The sequence below is a fragment of the Helicoverpa armigera genome, chromosome 22 (genome assembly GCF_030705265.1).
Source record: "Helicoverpa armigera isolate CAAS_96S chromosome 22, ASM3070526v1, whole genome shotgun sequence".
In the NCBI taxonomy this organism is placed as follows: domain Eukaryota; kingdom Metazoa; phylum Arthropoda; class Insecta; order Lepidoptera; family Noctuidae; genus Helicoverpa; species Helicoverpa armigera.
The window spans coordinates 8736124-8758623 of NC_087141.1; the positions used below are offsets into that span (position 1 = coordinate 8736124).

The 22500-nt window shown below is 36.0% G+C and overlaps 1 protein-coding gene and 1 long non-coding RNA gene across 3 annotated transcripts in view; both read left to right on the top strand.

The window, feature by feature from the left end:
* LOC110373623 (RILP-like protein homolog) overlaps positions 1-22500 on the top strand; it is a 50917-nt gene that overhangs the window by 11265 nt on the left and 17152 nt on the right. For both annotated transcript variants that reach the window (XM_021330942.3, XM_021330941.3), the window contains exons 2-3: positions 6418-6535; positions 14750-14889. In XM_021330942.3, the coding sequence (XP_021186617.1) occupies positions 6418-6535; positions 14750-14889 (258 nt within the window). The remainder of the gene's footprint in view (positions 1-6417; positions 6536-14749; positions 14890-22500) is intronic.
* LOC126055997 (uncharacterized) lies at positions 10701-13115 on the top strand. Its single transcript, XR_010277552.1, has 2 exons — positions 10701-11118; positions 12164-13115. It is a non-coding gene; the product is annotated as an uncharacterized LOC126055997 (long non-coding RNA).

A 22500-nucleotide genomic window follows, 5' to 3' on the forward strand; every position in this document is an offset into this window, starting at 1 on the left:
GGTTATCGTATTAAGACTTCTAGATCGTCAATTTTGCATCTCATGATTGTTTGCACAATGTACAAACTAGTATCAGTTAATGATTAGAAAGTTGTAATGTTTTTCTTTATTATCATAGATAAACTTCTAATCTAGTAATGATATTGTTGTTAAGTATTAGTCACATTTTATAAGAACCTTCGACGTGGATTGTAATAAAAGAGATCTTCTTTCATAACGTGGTTTTAATTTCCAGCGACTTATTTAAAATCTCATTCGTAAACAAAGTTAGCTTTGGTTACTCCTCATAACATGAGGAATCTGTTACTAGAGCTAAACCTCTTTTCTCTTCATTTCGATTCAGCCAGAGATTTATAGAAATGTGTAAACATTTGAAGCAATAAATCATTTCAACAAACATTTTGACACTTCAATATATCTGTGTACAGAAATTGTGGTAAGCCGTCATAATAGGATGATGCAGCAGCTTTGACCAGATGAGATTAACAGTAGACTGGGCCTGCTGGTTAATTTGACGGAAAGCGTTCGCCCTAATTGCTGTGTAACTGGCGGACTAACTTGCGGTCCGTATGATCAGTTAATTATTGCGGTAACTGGGATAGATCACATGTGGATTTAATTTTAGGTTGATGACCTGAGATTAGCGATAATTTCCCATAGATTTAAAGATTGGTTGACCTACGATAAGCTAGACTAGGTATGTGGTTCCTAAAAGGGTCTCAATATTTTACGAGAATTCTTGAGAGTGCTCAAAATTACTTCTTATTTCAGACAGTCTGGTTATTACGAGCCTTTCATAAATCACTTTAGAGCCAGCCTTAGGACAGTTTTACAAACTTTTATATGGATACGTGAGATTCTTCACTGCTGAGGCATTAGATAAGTTTGCACTACAAATATCTTCATTCTCTTCACAAATAAAGCCCAAGCTAACAAAATCCGTCGGTTCCAAATCAATAAATAAAATGGATAACAGAGAGAAATCTATGGGCACTGCTGGCGCCCAATGATTGATGTGCACATCTAAAATGCGATTAAATTGATCGCCTCGTTTTCCTGATATTTGCTTATGAAGAAAATTTCGAATTGATTGAGATGATAATGGTGGGAGAAGAAAAATTGAAAGTTTGAATTCAAAGGTCTTGAAGAATTCTGGGGTGAAAAATTAAATGGACTTTGAGAATTTTTAGGTGAAGGCTTACTTAGTACCTTTTTTGAAGATGTTAGATATTTGGGATAATATTGAAAGGAGTAATCGTAATGGTGCTATGCATATAATAAATGTATCAATGTATTCTACATTGAATAGCTTTCAATATGAGTAACTATACTCGTTACTATATCCTTAGCTCCATATCAGCAGATTCACATCTAGACTAATTGGGACATCAATATAAAATTGAGTACACAGTTCACTGACAGAATCAGCCAATAATTGGCAATACACAGTAATGCGGAAGCCAGTGCTTCAGCATTCTACAGGCTACCCATCCCAAACAGGCTCCTTTTATTTAAAAATAAACTTAACAATACCTTATTCCTCTCGTCCGACCTCGGAATTCCAAATTCGTAAATTAAAAAGAGAATGCCAACCATAGACTCGGCATATCTTTCGAAGAAATTTTGTCGCTACCTACCTATTTGTTAAAGAGAGCAAATCATTGCGATACATTGCGATAATACGACATTTTGTTATAGAAAATTATACATACATTGCTTGACAACGTCACTACATTTCATGTATTTTACGTAATGACCGAATGCAATCACTTGCGGTAATGCTTAAGAGCTGTTTAAGAAATAATGGTAATAATAATGGTTCGAAAAAAAATGTGGGTATTATCGACATGGTCGGTTAGTGCTGAAATTGACTGGTTAATGTTAGCTAGCGTTTTGTTATGTGCATATCGTTTGGTTTTCAATAGGAAATCCGTATGTTTCGTATTCGCGGTTTTACCAGTGAGTCGTTTTCTATGAAACTGTGGCGTTATCTTAAGATAAAGATTATGGTGTTTTTTATTCAGGTAAATTAAGTGAGTAATAAATGTGTGAAATGGTCGATCGTAATGGTGATAGTTTTCAGTGTAATTTCTAACACTTAGTAGTTTTCTTTTACGATATAGACTAGGTAAGTATTTAAAGTAATAATGTGTTTGCATATTGGATCGTTACTTGCGCAATGAAGTTATTTGTCGTGCGTTCTGTGGGTAGACTTCTTGACCAGACAAACAAAACAATCTCGGTCCTTTGAATATGCAACAGTAGAGCGTAATGGCCCTGAATGGACAGGATACTTACTGCTCTAAAAATATACAGAAATCTCGAGGAAGAATCATTCCATAGCTGTTTAGCAGCGCCAATTTTCGCACGGAAGGATCCAGAAGACCGAAAAAGTTGGTAAAATTCTATAAAATAGATTTATTTCTCTAGCATCTAAAACAATTCCATCCCAAAATGTAATTAAAAAACCTTTAAGCAAGTTCAATTTTCTCACATGCCAAATTCCGAAGAAGTTGTTACAGCCGTTTGCGTAACAACAAATAACATAATTGAATTAGTGACAGAATTAGCACAAACAAAGCGCCGGTAAATGGCATAAGTCCGTAAACATTGGCCACAAGTGTAACCATTGTTCGCAGAGGAAATGCATCAGTATTACACGACCTTGACCGGTGATATTGAAAGTTGGTACTAGACTAGCCGTTTGATAATAACGTTCAAAGCGTAATACCTAAATACACTAGGTAAAGTAGTGTCAGCGCCTGAAAATGAAGAAGCCTGGACGAAATTAAACTTCGAAAAAATTCTAATTTTAAAGGAAAAAGGAAGCATTGATATTGATCTGGGTCTGGTAATTTTGTGAAAAAGGGATGGTAATTATGAGGAGTATTCAAAATGTATGGTGCTTTATAAGCAGATGAAAAAAGAAAGAAAACTGGATGTTGAAGTTTCTAAAAGCATAGCAGAATATCACTGCAATCGACATCAAAAAGGGATGATAAAACCACCCCCGAAGCTCGTGATAAAACATATTCACCTGAGCTTCAGCTAGTATTGAATATGGATCGGACGAATATAGGACAAAGGTATCGCTCGGATACCCCATACGTTTCTTGCTACTATGCTGATTTATTCAGATTGATCCGCTACTGTGGTCCGCTATGAATAGTGGGATACCCTTTCTCGAACGTTCTGAGAAGCGACTAAACGGTTTTATGAAGATGGACGGGGATCTAACTTCATAATCCTATTACGCGCAAATTGCAGAGGGGACCGTGCCGATGAAGTCTATACAATTTTAAAGGTAGTAATATGTGACGCAAATTGTCAACAATGAACGTGCAAAATTAATTTTCGCAGTCAGACCACTGAACTTGTTTACAACATTTTCCAATATTTTCCGGTTCCCTTAGAACGTCGATTTCCCCAATCGAAAAGTGGAATTTATTTATGAAGTCCTGTAGATTACGATCACATTCAAATACCACTCCAATGAAGTGACTCCTGTTTACCGATCTGGAAAAGGGCAGGAAATTATTCGCACAAAGTTGTTCAAAAAATTAAGCCAACCGAATATTTGCGTTGTTAGGAACGAGCGCCTGAACTTAATGAGAAGTGACGTCGTTTAGATTTGTGGGAGCCGAGGGACGGTCAAGCCTGTCTGTCAGTTTATTACTACGGACACTAAGTTTCATATTTTATGATGCTGAAGCGAATTTGGCGTGGCTTTGGACTGCCAATTGTAAAGCAAGAATCTCTGAGCATGGCTGTCACGGTTCAGTGTGTCTGTATTTTATTGTTGTTAAACATAATAGATAATTTCTTTCTTTTGTTTGGGCAATATCTTAGTCTGAATGGCTATGTTTGTATACCTATTGAGGTTGGAGTGTTATTAAAATGGATTCTATGGGCGGAGCGAGAAAGTTCCAAAATCTATCCTTGTTCCCAAATTGTTATTTACCTCCAGACTTTCAAACGATCCCTCAACTCTACATGGATCAGAATGGCTCTAATTTTAGACCCCTTCAAACATTGACGAAAATGTATTGATAAACTTTGACGTTGCTAAGATCCATGTTACCCTGTATTTCAATACTAGCCGTTTTCCTGCGGTATCGCCCACATCACATGAGAAATACTGCCCGTAGCGGGATAAAATATAGCCTATGTTACTCTGGAAAAGTGTAGCTTTCCAACAGTCCAAGAATTTTTCACATCATTCAGTCGTCGAAGTAGTTCGGAGTCTTTGGGGTACAAATAAACAAAAAATGTTTCCTCTTTTTCATATAGGCATATTGTTATAACGGTCCATGGGAGACTGTTAGCAATAAAACTGTCCGTTATGCATTTGATTATGTATTCATTCATCAATCAACACGCTTGGCTGGTTCAACTCATTAGCTGTTGAATTGTATGTCTTAGCACATAGCCAGTGAAATTGAACAACTGTCACGAACGTATTTGTTATATTCAGAGAATACGTGAAAAAAGTATCTGATATGGAGTCGTAACAAGTAGGAATGTTACGTGTCCAGACTCCAGTGTGATGTACTCGTTTATATCGATGACATGTTTATTGGTCCTAAGTGTGTTTGATATTTTATTGTAACTTAACTGCCAATAGCTTTATATCATCTTCGTGCTAAAGTTATGCATGTCAGTAATTAACACTTAGTGCGTTCATCCTTTTAATTAGAACAAAATCCTAATTAATAAAAACTCCGTTTTTTGTGACTTGAAAACTGTTTATAATTAAACGAGGTGAGAGATGAGGCAATTATAGTGACGAATATTTTGTTCTGAAAATTTTCATTATTCGTTGTTGTTTGAACCATTATCACGGTTGGTTGGTTCACGTTTTAATATCAGAAATGGTATTTATTGGATTTCATTATGAATATGAATATGAAATCAGAACATAGGTCTCGAAAGGTCTTGCTTTTATAAATATGTACATTATATTTTATATCAGTAGCCACCAGAGATTTTTTAATGGCCTAGTGGAATCGCACCTACGGTACGGTATTATTTTTTGGGGTAACTCTTCGGGAAGAGAAACAGCTTTCAAAGCACAAAAAAGATGTATAAGAGCTATCTTTAAGTTGCAAACCACTGATAGCTGCATGCCATATTTCAAAGAATATAATATATTAACCCTACCCTGTCTGTACATCCTAGAAATAGCTTTATTTGTCAAATCAAACCCGAATAAATTTCAACTCCTGGCCGATAATTTCCCACGGAGTAGGCGCAACAATAGTTTACTTTATCTACAAACATCTAAAACAGCACTTATGCGCAAAAGTGTTTACTGCATGGCTCCGGTGATATATAATAAAATACCTAAACAGTGGAAAGAATTACCCCTATTGAAATTTAAAAAGAAACTGCGAAAATTTCTACTGAATAAAAGTTACTACAGTATAAGTGAATTCCTCAATGAAAAAGACTTTACTATATAGAGTATTTTAATCAGGATTGATAATAATGCTATTGAAAGCCTTATGTAAGTTAATTACTAGTATATGTCATTTTTTAATTTAGTTTATTTTATTTTTACTTATAATGTCCTTTAAAAAAAATCTGTTTATGTCTTAAAAAAAAAAAAAAAAAAACTATTTACATTTGCATGCCTTCATGGCAAAATATGGCTGAACTATTGTAATGTATCTGTGTCACCTGTATTGTACCCATATTTGCGAATAAATTTATCTTTATCTTTATCTTTATCTTCGTACGATCCAATGAAATCCTTTTTGGATGGAAACGGTATACGCTTTTACATAAACATATTTAGGCGATTTAGGAATTCTAGGAACCATTTCATGAAATTCCCCGTTTGCGGTCCCTATGTTTGATGTGCAAACACCCAACGTATGAGGGTTTATTTTTTAGCGTCCAACCTAGTTAACCGTGATTGGGCTTTATTGGTTTACCGGCCGTGTAAAGCGTGGCTTTTGATTAAAATCTCGATATACTGGCTAAAAGGCTACCGGGCTATGAATTTGTAAGTTGTTGAAACAGGCCCATAGAGTGTATTTAGGCGTGATTGATTTGATCGATGTGGTAAATTGAATTGGGTGGAAAACTGGCCTTTTATTTCTATACCGACAATTATAGAGCCGCCTTTTAATAACGGCTTTCAGTAATATGAAAGTAGAAACAAACTTTGTTTCATTTTCAGGGTAGAGAGTTCTCTAGCTAGGTAAACTTTTCGGTCTAATTTAATTCGGATGCTTTGAAGACTCCTCGCCACTGATTAATCTACAATATACACGCAATATCTTCTAATCTGTAATCTGTGTTATATTATATCGGTTTTAAAAGATATTCGCCAATGTGATGTTGAGATGATGTCTTAGTTTATGTAGATGTTATGTTCAAAAAGTTTAAAAGAATTTTTCTTTTGTTTGCCAGGAAATAGAAGCAATCGAGGAACAATGGCGGACAGAATCAGCGGAGCTGGTGACCGCGGTAGCAAGACTACAGGACGAGAACAAACGTCTACGGAGAACTATCAATGCGCCTGCAGACGGTAAGAATTCAAAGTTTTTGAGGGGTTCTAAGGGACTTAATGTGTCATCTTCTACGGAAATTGAAGAGTTGTAATCTAGGGTAAATACTCCATAGTGGCTGCCTATTCTTGTATCTCATCAAACCAACTTTAGGCAAAGAGACATAGACTTACACATGTAAAGGTTTATTGTGATTTCACGATCATCAAAATTTTAGGCTATAGCACGGCTAAGTTCTACTAGAAAAGCTTCTTTAAGGTTTTATTATAATTTCACTACCTTGTTCATCCATATCACATCTACTGGATTTTTGTCTAAATCTACGATTGTTTCTTTTATCATCGACAATGTCATACAGTTCACCTACATAACATTCAGACAGCTCCATTTTATCTCATAACATCCACGAAATTGTCATCCACACAAACTTCTATCTCCGAGCCTTCACGCATTTTTTGTGGCCTTTCTAAAAATAAAAGTTAGTGCCTACCGCCCACATCGTGTCTGATTAGATTCCCTCTCGGTCTAGCCTTATGCGTCCCTAGAGACGGCCCGACTATTCCCAGTTGTAGAATGATTGACTCGCCCTAAAAGATAAGTGTTTGTGGTCTCTAGAGAGTTGCTATCAATGTTTCTATTTTCTATTAATAAGTTGGTTAGTTTCTAGATATCAGAGAAAGTACTAGATCAGGCAAGTTCCATTGCAACTTTTCTAAGTTTGTATGTACTTTCAAAGTGTATCTTGGACACTGAGTGATTAAAGACGAAGGAGAACATTTTGAGGAAACTTGGATTATGATGTCTGGTCTGAATCACCAACATGCATTGAGCAAGCGTGGTGATTAACGCTCAATCTTTCTACGTATTAGAGGAGGCCGGTACCCTGTTGTGGGACCATAAAAACGCTGATGATGACTGTCTTTACTTTTAATCTTCATAACTACAGATATAGTTTTATCAGATTCTCAGTATTTCGGTTTAAATACAAAATATATAATACGTAGAACTAGACACGACTGTTATACAGTCACGTGCTTAAAATCCAGGTCGCTCTATTCATTAATATTTTAACATATTTGAATAGGGCGAGTTCTGAAATTCTGGCTACTATGAAACATAAAACAGTTTTCATTTCAATATGTTAATTAAAAATGTGCAGATTGGTAGATATTTTCGGACTGACCCATTTTTTATTTCACGCCCGACATTCAGCTACCTAGCCTTCTCCGTCAGCTTCCAGTCAAACCGGATGCAGCTGAGTACCAGTGTTTTATAAGGAGCGACTGCCTATCTCACCTCCTCAATCCTGTTACCCGAGCATCCCAATACCCTTAAGTTAAGACGACTAGTCTTGTTGTCAGATTTATTGGCTTCTGACTACTCGTAACGACTGCCAAAGATGTTTAAATGACAGCCGAGACCTACAGTTTATCGTGCCTTCAGAAACACGGATATTTTATTTATTGCGCATGTTTGTGTAATAGTGTACTGTACAAAAAAAAATGGACAAAGCTACATTTGTGGTTACAACGTTTTCTGATTAGTTTTGTCCGAGTTTTGATGTAAAAATGTTTCCTTTGGGACTGCTGGGCTTCATAGGTCGGATATTTTTCGTTTGTTATTGACAAAAAACTTTTAAGATAAAAATATTTTCAGGCAAAGATAGAAATATGCAGTATTTTGTTATGATAAATGATTCAGATTCTCAGCATAAAACAAAAACGCATTTGCAAATTAAAATAGGATAAAACATTTTTATCTGTAAAGAAAATATTGATATCAGTAACACAAATTGCTGAAGAAAATATTTCGGATATACGGAGATAACTGTGATAAAAATTGATGCCAATTTTCTTATGTATGTTTCAAAACAATATTCTAGATCCAGGCTTTTCCTTTTTGATGTTTTATTACGTGTATATTTTTCCTTATTTCTTAGAATACTTAATATGAAGACTAAACATTTCAATCTTTGATACAAAGAATGTTCGCGTACACTCGCTTTTCTTAGGAATTTCCATTTTGAAAGCAAACTACTGAAATGGAATATTTTCTTGTGAATGTGTGTGTGCACACATTCCTCTTTGCTAAAAGAAGTTTTTCCATCTAACATTTAGGTAATTCGAGAATTTTTCTCTAGGTTTTCTGGGCCTGTTTTTTCTGCCAGCTAGTTGAATTTATTTTGTAATCTATGTAATTGTATATGAATACTGATTGGTATTGTACAAAGAAAAATCACATATTTAGTCAGTGCAGAATGGAGCTCAGATTTTGGGAAGTTTTGGTTTTCTACCCGACTTTCAAGATTACTTACAATGTTTTCCTTCACCATTTATCGGCAACATGCAAGACAAGAACAATTATGACATTACAACATGCATAATTTTTAATTTATCTTCTTCTTTCCACAAAATATTGTCTTAAACACAGCTGAACTTCCTCACCTTTGACTCCATATCGTGTGAAGATGACTTCCTTAAAAAACATTGCTTGCCTTTATACAACACTAGCCTCGTGTTTTCCCACGTCCATGGAAACTTCTGCCCGTACCGGGATAAAAATCCTATGTCACTCGAGAAGAGTGTAGCTTTCCAACAGTGAAAGTATTCGGTTAAGTAGTTTCGGAGCCTTGGGATACAAAAAAATGTTTCCTCATTATCATATAGGAGGTATAGACTTCCTCATTTATACGAAATATCAGTCTAAAATACTGAACTCTCTCACCTTTGACTCCATATCGTGTGAAGATGACTTCCTTACAAAACACTGCCTGTCTTCATAAGAACATGGTCCCACACGATGATATCTTACATTGAGTAACGAAAACAATGGTGTACTTACATCAATTTGTACTGTATTACAATTTAGTATTTCCTTATGTGGTAACATGTCCTTTCTCTTATGATCTATCGTCAGCCCGCGGTTTCATCCGCATCCCGTGGGAATTAGTCGGTGTACCTGGATAAAACTCATAGCGTTCCTTGATCAATTATACTGTTGAACACTGTTTTTTTTCTTCAAATTGGTCCTGTAGTTCCTGATTTAAGCGTGTGCAAACAAACTTTACACCGTTAGTCTTACTGTTACTGTTACAGCCTTTTTTATCGTCCCACTACTGGGCTGCGGCCTCTTCACACACGGAGAAGAATTAAGCATTAATCACCACGGTTGCTCAATGCGGGTTGGTGATTTCAGACTTTATAGTCCAGGTTTCCTCAAGATGTTTTCCTTCACCTTTTTATCAGCTATTGGTGTCTAAGATATACTTAGAAAGTACATACAAACTTATAGAAGTTGCATTGGCACTTGCCTGATCTGGAATCGAACCCACACCCTCATACTCGAGAGTTTGGTTCTTTACCCACTAGGCCACGACTTTTATACCTTTATAACATTAGTATTCCTGTAGTATCGATGTGCTGGTGGTTTAAGTATGCATCACTTGAAAGTGATGGTGGTTTTTAGTATAGGCCATTACCGTTTTAATGGGAAGTCGGGTTTGATCGTTTTGCTCATATTGCGGGGTCGGCTTATAATCACTTTTTGTGATATATCAGGCATTCCATGGACATCCGGGTGTAGTGAAATTTTAGTTTTTATGAAGTTTCATTCATTTCGAAGTGTCTGGAATTTAGAATTAAAGGCTAATTTGAATAGTAGCTAAAAAACAGTTGGAACTTGATCCTTTAATTTTTTAATTTAAGTCCAAACTTTTCCTAAATGAAAACAGTTTAAAAGTCCGAAGTAATATGTACCTTCCTATTTCAATTTTCTATCGTTTCTATAACACTAGGGTCTTGATATCTGTTATAATCTCAATCGTCATCAAAATTATAATATTTACTTACGTCAATGGTAACTATTGTTGCTAATCCGAACATTTGCGCAGATTCTTGTACAGTTCTGGTATTTTTTGCTGTTACCGTAACTCATCATTACATTTGTGGAGATGACATCAATATTGTATCATAGATATAATAATGATTCATAAGAAACACCTTTTTTGTTTAGGTAGGTACCTACAGATATTTAATAAAACTTATAGGTTAACTACGTTGATAGTATGACACATATTGCACCATCAAATACAGTCACGGCCATCTTAGGACATGCTCAATTTTGTAGATGATCCTTTTCATTCATCTCCAAGTGGGCTTTACAAAAAACCATAAGGCGAGCTTGAACGTATAGGCCCTGTTCCCACTACGCCGGACCGGCAGACCTGCCGGAAACCGGACACCGGACAGAGTGTTCACATTACATCGGATCCCGGAAGAAATTCAGACAGTCAAGTACTTACCTCAGTTGAATTTGGACCTGCGCGCACAATGGACGACGAAATTGTTGTGTTGTGGTGGTATCTTAATAGAAGGCAAAATAAAAGAAAACATTGGGTACACCCTATTTTACGGGAAAGATTTTCACTTGGAACATTTGAAACATTAATGGGTGAACTTAGAAGAGACGAATCAAAGTTCTTCAATTATTTTCGAATGACAGCAACCACTTTTGACGATTTACTGGGACGACTAGACATAAGAGTACGAGATACAAGTTTCAGAGAATGTATTTGCCCAGAACAAAGATTAGCCATATGTCTAAGGTAAGATTATTTTATGCACTAGATTGCGTAATAATAGTTTTGACGTAGGTACCTACTTAAGACTGAATTAATGAATGAATGTTTGCTATGTATGTTTGTTTGATGAATGTGAATATATATAATGTGTGTGTGTGGGAGGGTGTATGTATTTGATAATCATTATGAATTAAAAATGCAAATAACTTATTTATGTATTTATTTGTACTCAAACTTAAAACCCTTCAAAATCTAAGTAATCTGAGTCTTGGGAATGTATGGAATGATTACTAGATGCTGATGGCGAAGCTGGAATCGGATTCGATGACTGAGATGAAGTTGATGGTATAGATGTTGTTGCCTGTTGATTGCTACTATTATATTGCGTAGAGTATCCAGGGTGGTGTTGATCTTGCGTAGGTGTTGCCTGTTGATTGACGCTATTATGTGTGTAGTATCCAGAATACTGATCTGGTCCGGTCATCTGATTATATGAATCACGCCAATGTCCGTAATTTGGTCTCTCATTATTCCTACTTTTAATTTTTTGCAACATTGTCATGACGCTAGCTTGAAATTCTAAAGTCTCTTCGATAGTTAAAGTGTTCAAGATTGGTATAATGCCTTTGAAGAAAGACAGATGATGGTTTTCCTTTTCTGGGTTTATTCTGGAGTCCAAAACTTTACCATCCTGTCATTTACCTCTTTATTATCAATTTTTCTTTTATCTTTAATTAAAGGTGAACGAAAATCTGATTCCATGCCTACTTCAGTCTCGGTTCTTGCTTTTTTTGAAACTGACTCATGTGGTGGTCGAGGTTCGGAGACTTTTTTCAAAAACATTAATTGCTCGTGATATAAATAATTTCGTGTCTTTTTGGCCGAAGATCCAGATTTAGACTCATCTTTTGTTTCTTTACTGTCTTAAGCCACGAATCTCGTATATTATTCCATTTAGTTGAAACCTGTTTTCCTGAAATCAATAAAAAAATATCATAAAACAATACAATTTGTTTCTTGGTGACGTATAAAGTAATAATGTATTAACAAAAAATACTTTTTTTTTCAGATATTTAGCTTCAGGATGTTCATTCAAAGAAATACATTACTCATACAGAGTAGGCGTTTCGACAATAAGTAAACTAATAAAAGAAATGACCCACGTCATTTGGGAAAACCTAAAGACAGATTTCCTTAAGCTGCCTGATACTGAGAGAGAATGGGAGGACATCGTTTCAGGATTCGAAAGAAAAGCCAACTTTCCTCACTGTCTTGGAGCAGTAGATGGCAAACATATCAGAATTTTGAAACCAGCCAAGAGTGGTTCTATGTTCTTTAATTACAAGGAGTATTATTCTTTTGTATTAATGGCAGTTGTCGATTCAGAGTACCGATTTATTTTTATTAGTGTGGGCTCATATGGCAAGGAATGCGATTCTACTATATTAAAGGATAGTACATTTTGGCAAAAGATCAATGATGGTACTTTAAATGTACCAAAGCCTAGACCGCTTCATGAAAACTTGCACGAAGAATTACCGTTTATACTTATTGGCGATGAAGGCTTTGCTTTAACACCTAATCTCCTACGTCCATATGGAGGTACACATTTGAATACTGATAAAAGATTTTTAACTATAGACTAAGTCGAGCAAGAAGGTATGTTGAGTGCGCTTTTGGTATTCTGGCAAATAAGTGGCGAATAATCCATCGAGCTATAGATCTGAACGTAGACACAGCAATTCAAGTAATTAAAGCTTGTACAGTCTTACATAATTTTGTAAGAGAAAAGATGGTATAAATTTTGAAAGTTACCAAAATATAGAACATAGACAAGAACAGGAAACGACACCCATGAATCGGAATGTGTCAAGTCGAGGTGGCCCTAATGCCAACGCTATACGGACATCATTTACTAATTATTTTGTTTCGGATATTGGTTCCGTTCCGTGGCAGGCAGCAGCTATAAAATAAAATTTATCAATGCATTTACATTTTATCAATAAAACATTAAAAACTCACCGTACTGTTTTCTTTCTTTTTCATCCAGTTCATCGAAGTTTGGTTTCAGTATTAAACATACTTCACGCCATGCTGCTAACTTTAAGTTTTTGTCTTTATAGACGTCTTCGGTCTTATCCCACAGAACAGGTCTCTCTTGGACAAGCGTAATTAAAGTTTCTGCTTGAATATCCATGCTAAACGTCTACTTTTACCAGAAAATGCGAGCCGAATGACGTGAGTGGAACACGGGCGGGGCGAGGGGAGCACGAGCGGGGCGAGCGGGGGACAGATACCGGCACAAACTCGTTCACATTACTCCGGGCCCGGTCGTTCTGCCGGCAATTCGTAGTGACAAAACGCTCGGTAAAAATGCCGGGCTCGGCAAAAATGCCGGACCCGGGATAATGTGAATAGCTTCATATAAATTGTACAGCCACTAGCCCTTCCGGCAGATTTACCGGCGCGGCAGATCTGCCGGTCCGGCGTAGTGGGAACCGGGCCATAGATTGTTCCGCCTGGTTGTCGAAGAAACAATTGACAACTACCAGTTGGAATGATGACATCTGTAACTACAAGACAGGTTGAACTGTGTGGAATGTGTCGTGCGTGACATAATCTAGCGCATACCCATCCGTTGCAAAAGCGGCTAGTCTGAAAGTGCTCTTTGCTTCCTACTAGTTCTAGCCAGGGAGAACAAAATGACTAGAAATGACGAAAAATCTCTTAAAAATGAAGGGCGCCAAAATTTGTGTGTTGGGGGATTCGTTAAAGCTCCGCCTCTGCACGTCTTCAATGTCGCCTCGGTAGTTCTCCTAACTGATCACATCTATCGTACGTTACATTGACCTACAAGAAGGCGCCTGACGTGCCTTCCTTGTGGCATCTCCACTGTCTTTCCTTCCTCCGTGGATCAAGTATTAACTAAAGCATTTCTATGTCATCACCTTTATTCATTCAACTTCCAATATTTTCTTCAGTCTTCGGAATAGCTTGGTCCGTACAAACTAGACATGAACAATTTCCCTCTAAGTCCAAATCCTGATAACACTGATGTGTGATGTGTCTACAAATAGGCAAAACAATAGTATTTCTATTACAAAAACAAACATACATAACAGATTTATTGTTCTACAGATAATAATAACGTGACCCAGTTACTGCTGCGAATTGTTTTAGTTATTACGAGAACATTTGTGTTCATTTGTATTTACTTTGAGTTTCAGACTAAACATCACTTAGGTAGACAATACATGCTTATAAATCCTTTACTATATGTCAATCATTGAGTCTATTGATCAATAAAGTCATTCAATAGACTTTGTAACTTCTGACCACGGGTTATCCCCAATTGATTTGACTTTGGCGATCACCATTTAAACATGACTCATATTCATAAAATGTTGACCTAACAATTGAAGACCAATTTACTGCTTACATACAAACTTAAAACTACTTTTATTTTGTATTTTATACCAAAGAAAAGTTATCGAGATGCAGGAATACGTAAATCAACAAAAAAAAACGTGCCATGCTTAAAACAAATGACGATAATACGACTACGATGCCATAAGAAACAAAATCACACCACTACCTAACTCCCACAGGCTAAACTGCACCTTATCCCAACCACTAAAGGTCCACTTTCCCACAGGCTCAAGTGCGCCCCCGTCACCAGCCCGCGAGCACGACCAAGAAGTTCTTTCCCGGCTCAGCAGCACAGCTGAGAAGCAACGCGCGACGTTACGCCACCAAGAGTTGCAGCTTCAAGAGAAACAACAGCTGATTGACAGCGTGAGTACTGTTTGAATTTTTGAATGTTGAATGGAATGCCGAATGCTGGGTTGTGATGTGGTTCATTTTGGACTTTATGTCTTATGGGTTTGGGTTTCAATTTGAATGTTCGTTTGAGGATGCTCGATTTTGGTATTCATAAGAGATTCATATGATTGTGAAAAGTGTCACCTTGCTAGAGAAATGCGGAGTACGCAAGGTACAACCTTGGATGTTTTCACGTGTTTTTGTGAATTTTTGGGGACGTGAGCACTTAGGAAAGTGTTTTTATAGCACCATATCATGTTATAAGTAACTTATAAACTTAAAAGTAGTTATACTTTTATTTAAAGAAGTCCTACAAATATTGGGCTTTTCCCATACAGTGTTCACTACACGTTTTAAGATAACAAGCCAAATTATACCACGTTTACCAGACCCCTTAAACTTTATGTTCATATCATAATCTTTTAAGATATGCCCCATCCAATTTGAGATAGTCGACAAATGTTCCTCAAAAACTCAAGGGAGAATATTTTAGGCCAAAAACAAAAGAAAGTAATAGCCTAAAACATCTCCCTAAAGACGGCAAAATGTCTTTTAACCCCAACGAATTTGTTCAGAACAAAATACAAGAGGTCTCCTGTAATAGTTTCAAGTGTCAAAGGTACAGTTTAATATTACGTGTTTCTTAACTTAGAAGGTCAATTCTTAAAGCCCTGAATCCTTAAGGTTTTTTGTTGCTTAAACTTTGTACCTTTACAAGGGTAAGAAAATTCGACACCCAATTTTGGTGTCCCGAAATTTTCGCTGTCTTAGAAGGATTTTCGTCACTTCGGTAGATGTTATGTTTTTGGTCACAGGTGTGCCGAAAATATGTGGGTATGGTTATGTAGGTGAATAAGATTTATTATGAAGCTTTGGAAATTGTTTCTCTGAGACTTTGGAGTGTTTTGAGAGCCTCTTGTACATCTATTAGTCAAGCAGTTTGAGTAGGTTTTGCTGGACCCTGAATTTTCAGATGATTGCAAAAACCACTGATATTCAAGATACTCTTGTCTTTGACAGGTTCCACTTTTAGGCAAGCAAACAACTTAGATTACTAAACCTTAATCCTCACAATAAACAAACATCTTAAAACTTAATCACGAAGACAGAAATCTATTACGCAGTCTAAATTTAGCTTGGAACCTTTTCATCAGTCCCCCAGTCTAAGTTCAGCGCTATAAATCGTGCGTCCCCATAAAACCTGAAACGAGGCTCCGTAAACATTATCTTGCGTTAACAACCTCGTCTTTATGTATATGACGATAAGGTTCAAAGTCGTAAATTTGCAGCAGTTTGGCAGTTAAGGCATGTCTTTTATATGTCTGATATGAAAAGACTATTGCCTGCTTCGTAGGGTTAGGAATGCTTAAATACGTGTTTATAGCGTAGGGTTAGGTTATAGAAGTTGGTATATTGATTTTTGAAGAAATGCAGACTGGAATGTAGACGGTCTTGTCGTGTGGGGAATTTTCATTGCTTGAAGTAATACTGCAGGATGCCGGATTGCATACATACATTATGGTAGAAATGGTGCATATGTCACTTAATTACATTGATTCCATTCATGAAGATTTTACTTATAACTTTATTTTGCGGCTGACACCTGACCCTGCTTTAAATACCCTCATTGTTTGATATAAACTACATGTAAATGTTGTGCGAAAAAAACAAAAAGCCATTCATTACAATGATGTCACTTAAAATTATCTCAATTCTTCACTCAGCACTTTATAAAATAAATTTCCTCGAATCGAGTACTTGATTGTTTTAAAAACTGGCTTCCTATCGTCCCGTCTGTAAATGATAGATAGTTTCCAATAAGCTCGATCGCCGCACCACTGCACATCCTCTCGACTTTATTGAAATGTCGCTATTTTATTAAAAAGTGTCAATTTTTAATAAAAATCTCTGGAATATTTTTCTGTCGTTTGAAGTATTTTTCTTTCTATATTTTTATCGAGAATGCGACGATAAGATTGCATTGGTTTGTTTTTGTTGTGACGTGAATTGCGAGTTGATAAATGTAGATCTCTGTAGATTGTTAGTTACTACCAATTGGTCTTATATGTTTTGACCCTCGTAGGGTTTATATTGTCTTCGGTTCTAGGATCTGATGATAGAAACACGAGTAAAATCTTGTCATTGAAGTGTGTCTAATGACCCTATAAAATAGTGAAGCTTTAGACCTGACCTGATGATGAAGGCGACGACAGAGTCTATGAAGTTGCTCTCGAGAAGTCGGTGTCTAGAAGTTGCTCTGTTTATTTCGCCATCGACTTGATCTAGATCGTCTAACATAATAGCACGTGTTTTTTTATTGCTTCTCAGAGTTTTTAGCAGTCGGCTTTTATTGTACATATTTATATCCTACTATCCCATGTATAAAAGTTTAAGTGCTATCCAAGGCACGTAGGACTACGCTTCCTCGAATACATCTTACTGATTCACGAAGGAGTTGCAATGTATAGCCGCTAGTTACCATTCATTCGCCAGTGCCCATTCATAGCGGCCCCGCATCAAGGATTCCTGCTGCGTCTGACTAACTTAGTGGATTAGTTCGCTTACTTTATAGTATGGTGGGTAGGAGTTATATGTCCTTCAAGTTTTAATATAATAATTTAATAAGAAATCTTTTGTGCTGTTGCATTGATCTATAAGTAGCCATTTGTCCTAACTTCGCTTGTAGTTAAGGAGCTCGCCCGTTAAAGGTGTCCCTCTTTTTAATCTAGATCTTATCTAAATGTTATGTAGTTTCACCCATTAATATTTCTAAAGTAGGACATTTTATCTACATGTAGAGACTGCTTAGCTGACCTCCTTACCATTACCACCTTAATCTGAAAACATCATAGAAAAAGTATTGATTACTACTTAAAGAGTTCCTTCAACAGTTAATAGTTCTAACATCAAAGTAGTTGTGTAACTTGCCGGTAACATAGCGGATGGCAGTCGGAACTATGCAATTACTCCATGACTACTCATTATGGCATGCATATGCATAATGCACTAAGCGTTATTGTTATCAGATAATGGAGTGATGATCAGGGTTTGTTGGATAAGATCTGGATTTAAGTAGAAATATGTAGTTAATTCGTAGGGTCTATCTATGATTTCCTATCTCCGACAAAAAGTTATTGTCAGTTATGTAAATAATCATTACCTTTACCTGTACCCTGTACGTAACACAGTGAATTGGTTACTTAGTATAAGCTAACCTCTCGGTACCTCAACGTATATTATTGCTTTTCAATAGCTAATGTGGACAGAATGGCAGTTTGTTCCTGTCTGAGTTACCAAAGGTAAAGAACGTGACCAAAGCTAGGAAATTGACGGATTATTCTTGTCAAAAATCTATTCTTGACCATGCAATCACATTATTCGATTAAGGGCTGCAGATTCGAACTATCCACTAGTTGTACTCAGATAAACCTTACCTGGTCATTGGACCTTCGAGAAGCACCCTATCCATTTAACTTCCTTATCAATGACATAAAGCAATAAATTCTACTGTTTACGTATTATACAAGGTTAAGCGGGTGTCACCAAGGCTCTTAGGGAGTCCATTACTGTTATCAGCTGTTGTCATATCGTTAACCTTGAGCTAATGTCGTGTGTCGGCACTGTTTGAAGTTTAAACTTATCTGAAGAGATGTTTCAATTGTTCGAAGATAGTGTATTAGGAAATTCGAGTGGGTATTTGATTATAGAGAAATGTTTTTATCGTGTATTTACTTATTCTTTGAAGATGGAACCCCTGTAGGTGTAGATATTTATGAGCAGATAAATAAATGATTCCCATGACGAAAAGGTGATAACTTTTGACTTTCCTTAATAAAAAATTACATACCATAATGTATCTTAATCTTGATACGGCTTTTAATTAAATATGCTAAATAATAAATAGACCTTTGCATTCGTTTTTCTATTCAATGAAGTTTTGCCCTTCCACAAAATGGCGCGAGCCCAAACACCCTTAAAGGGCACAAAACAGAGCAAAGGTCACAATATATACAGCCAGTCGTAATGAAAAATTTAATATAGCATTATGAAAATCTCGTTATGTTACCTGCTTGCTTATTTACACGGTAAATTATTACGCCCGGCTCGACTCCCTCTTGATGAGATGCTAAATGAGGTTGGTATCAGGCCTAGAAACTTTTTAGAGGCGATTTTAAAAATGGATAGAAGGTTGTTTTTTTTTCTTTTTTTCTGCTTGTCTATGCTTAGTGATGGAGCTTTATGTTAAAGCTGGTTGTAATTTTTTTAAAGGCTGTTTTGTTATTTTTAATTAAAATTAAAAAGGAGGCTTATCAGGGTTAAACATTAAGGTAGATAAAAGGTTTGGAATATTGCTATAATTTCCTGAAATAATAATTGCATAGTGACGAGATGTTACCCATTATTAATTTAATTAAAATTCCACTTACATACTGATTTAAATCTACATCAGTAATTGTAGTATTAAAGTAAGTTCATAATAATATTTGGGATTTATTTCCGACGGGCGTAATAGATGATTACTTTGCGTGTTAACTGATTAGAGCACGCACATTCGAGAGTCTTTTCTTTTTGAACTCGTGTCAAAAGTAAATAGTTCTTGTGGAGTATAATTTAGAAACAATGTACCTACTACGTATTCATTAAACAGAGGTTCATTATTGCTTCAATTCATAATTGTCTCCACAGTTGAGTAGGTAAATGGTGAATATCAGCTTATTGTTATAAAAGGAAGTTCGTGAAATATTGTTGCAATAAAAACTATGATTGCTAGTGTATATTCTAGCGAAAGGAAATTTTACAACTTTAGCTTAGATAAATAGATTAAGGAAGTCAGCTCCATGTAAAACCGCTGGTATCTTAGCTGCATCTAGTAAGATTGGAAGCCGATATCATAGTTGTTTGGGGAAAATATAGGTAAAACTTTGCCTTACCACACATTGAAATACAAGAACACTAAAATATTCTATACTTACGTACGCTCCAGGGTTTTCAAAAGGCAATACCAACAAAAATCCTCCTTACTCTAATCCTTATAAATGTAGCTATGTTAGGTAATGTCTAGACATTGGGCAGTAGGCCAAGATCGCCCATCTGCGATCACGGAATAGCCTGCCAAAACTTGTCTTGATGCTTTTAGACCCTACCCATTCGATGTTACGGGCTTGGTACACGCGATTTGGTTTGCGGAAATTTTTTGCAAGTTCAAGAAAATAAGGCGGCATGGAAATTGTGGTCGGTAGGGTCTAATAAATAAAATTGTTTGCATAGATGTTTTATTTCATGAATGCGGTTGACTCGTACTTGTTTGTTTCATTGTAAAGGGTATTGTCTTTGTATGACTTGGCGACCGGCGATCACATTTACGCATATGATTAAAATAATCGAGAACCTCGTTATTTCATGTTATCAAAAAACATTTTTTTTGACGTATATATGAATTACTATTTATGTATAATATCTTTTTCTGGACACTATGTTACTTATTAATACAGAAAGTTACACCAAGCAGGAACAACAAAGGAACAACCATACATTGTCATAGGATTATGCTTGAAAAATCTTTATTGATAAATTGGGTTTTTGTTTTATTTCTGGTTTGTTAGACGAAAATGCAATATTATCTATATAAACAGAAAGTAAGTAGAATTGGGTTTATCAGAGATAATACTAAGCCGACAGCTGATTCAGATTTAGCATACCTAATCAATTTGGGTCGAATTTCCACTAAATAAAACCTAGTGCGTACATTTGATATCTTGCTAATATTTTATCTAGGTAGGTGGTCCGGTCATTGACAGATATGCTAGAAAGAAAGTAACATTTATTTGTATACTTAAAACATAGGTGGTACCTGGTTTTACAGAGGTTAAAAGTTCTAGCTATATTCTGCCCAACTTGGCATGCAACTAGGATTAAAGCTTAGGAAAAAAAATGTTAGTGATAGATACCTCATTAACTATGGATTATGTACCTTTCTTTAACAAGTACTGCCCTATTAAGATCACACATCAGAATTATTCGTCTTTTTATCAAGTGAGCTGTACGTTTAATTACCTAACAAGCGTGGTGTCGGAGTTCAAATCCTTCAGACGACCTACCTATAAATATTATACCTCTCTATATCTCTCTATGTACTATCATAATACTGAACCGAATACATAACAGTCAGACAGACTACTTTGTTGTAGCTAATGCTTGTACGTAAAACTTTTCCATACCACAGATGTGTTACAATATACCAAATAGGCAATCATCAAGAACTTTCCTACAAAACTTATTCATTTTCCTACACATGTATTATACTTTTATTATTATAGGTACTTCGACATACTCTCGCGGTTTCAGCAAGTAACAAAGCCCTCATTATGATTCTATTTTACGTGTTATGCATAATAAAACGCGCTTCGCCCCACCTGCCTAGAATTCTCGTAAACGCGAATGGAAGTTATCTTTCTCGTTTTATAGACTATTTTAGGTATTATGAAGCTTTCAGTTTGAAGACACGATCTTTTATATGGTATATGTTGATGATTTGATTGTGAAGTCAATGTTAAAAGTCGATGAACACATCCAAAGTTCATAAACTGTTGAACATCGTAGGTACATGAATGGCTTAACAACATACTTAAACGCCGCAACATTCTAAAAGCTCAAAAGTAGCTAAACAATAACAAAATTGGTAACAGCAGCTTAACAACAAGAAATCTTAAAGTCGCTTAACAATTTGCATAATCTAAACGCACTTATAAACATCAATTTCATAAATTTAAGAAAATGATTTCAGTTAATCCCTAAATCGGTACCACAGAAGTCCTCCACTACGCTTTTCCCTAAAAAAACTGTGTAACTAAAAACGAAGGATCAACTTCACAAAAGCCCAAATTAAAACTATCCTTAACATCTCCTCTCTAGGGTCCAATTTCCACCCAACAAATTATAATGTAAAGTTTCAAGCTCCCTCTTTTAGGGTCGAGAGGTCGAAATAGGTTAATGCGGTACTTGTAAGCTGGCCGGTGCATCAGTTGCATAAATTAGTCCTACACAAGTTGCAGCTTTCAGACTGAAAGCTTGAGTCGTGGTTTGAATATTGTATTTCTAAGAGTGATTGCTAGATGCCCTTTAGTGGGAGTTTCTATTTAGACTAGGTTCTGTTTTAGTATACAAGTGAGGTGTATATGATGATACACGGTTTTTCTGTAAGAGAAAAGTACAGGTTTTCCAATTTTACAGTGCAATTATAATAGGCATTTTTGAAAACCATCTTTTTGAAGTTTTAATGTAAAGTTTTGAAGTTGTAATGTAGCATTGTGAAACCGTTTATTTTGTGGAAAGCTTCACATGATAAATTGAGCGAACTTGGAATAGACTCTGCATTTTTCATCCACCATCGAAGATCAAATATAAGACTTTCAGACTTTTCAAATCATATCGTATGTAGGATATACATATGTATGTACATATATTGTATTTCAATACCCTAAATGTGTGTAACGACCTCGTTAAACCGTAGGCTGGTAAGCAATCACTAGTTAATAGGCCGTATATCTGAACTAGGCGTGGTGCGAGCCTAACTTAATAATACTT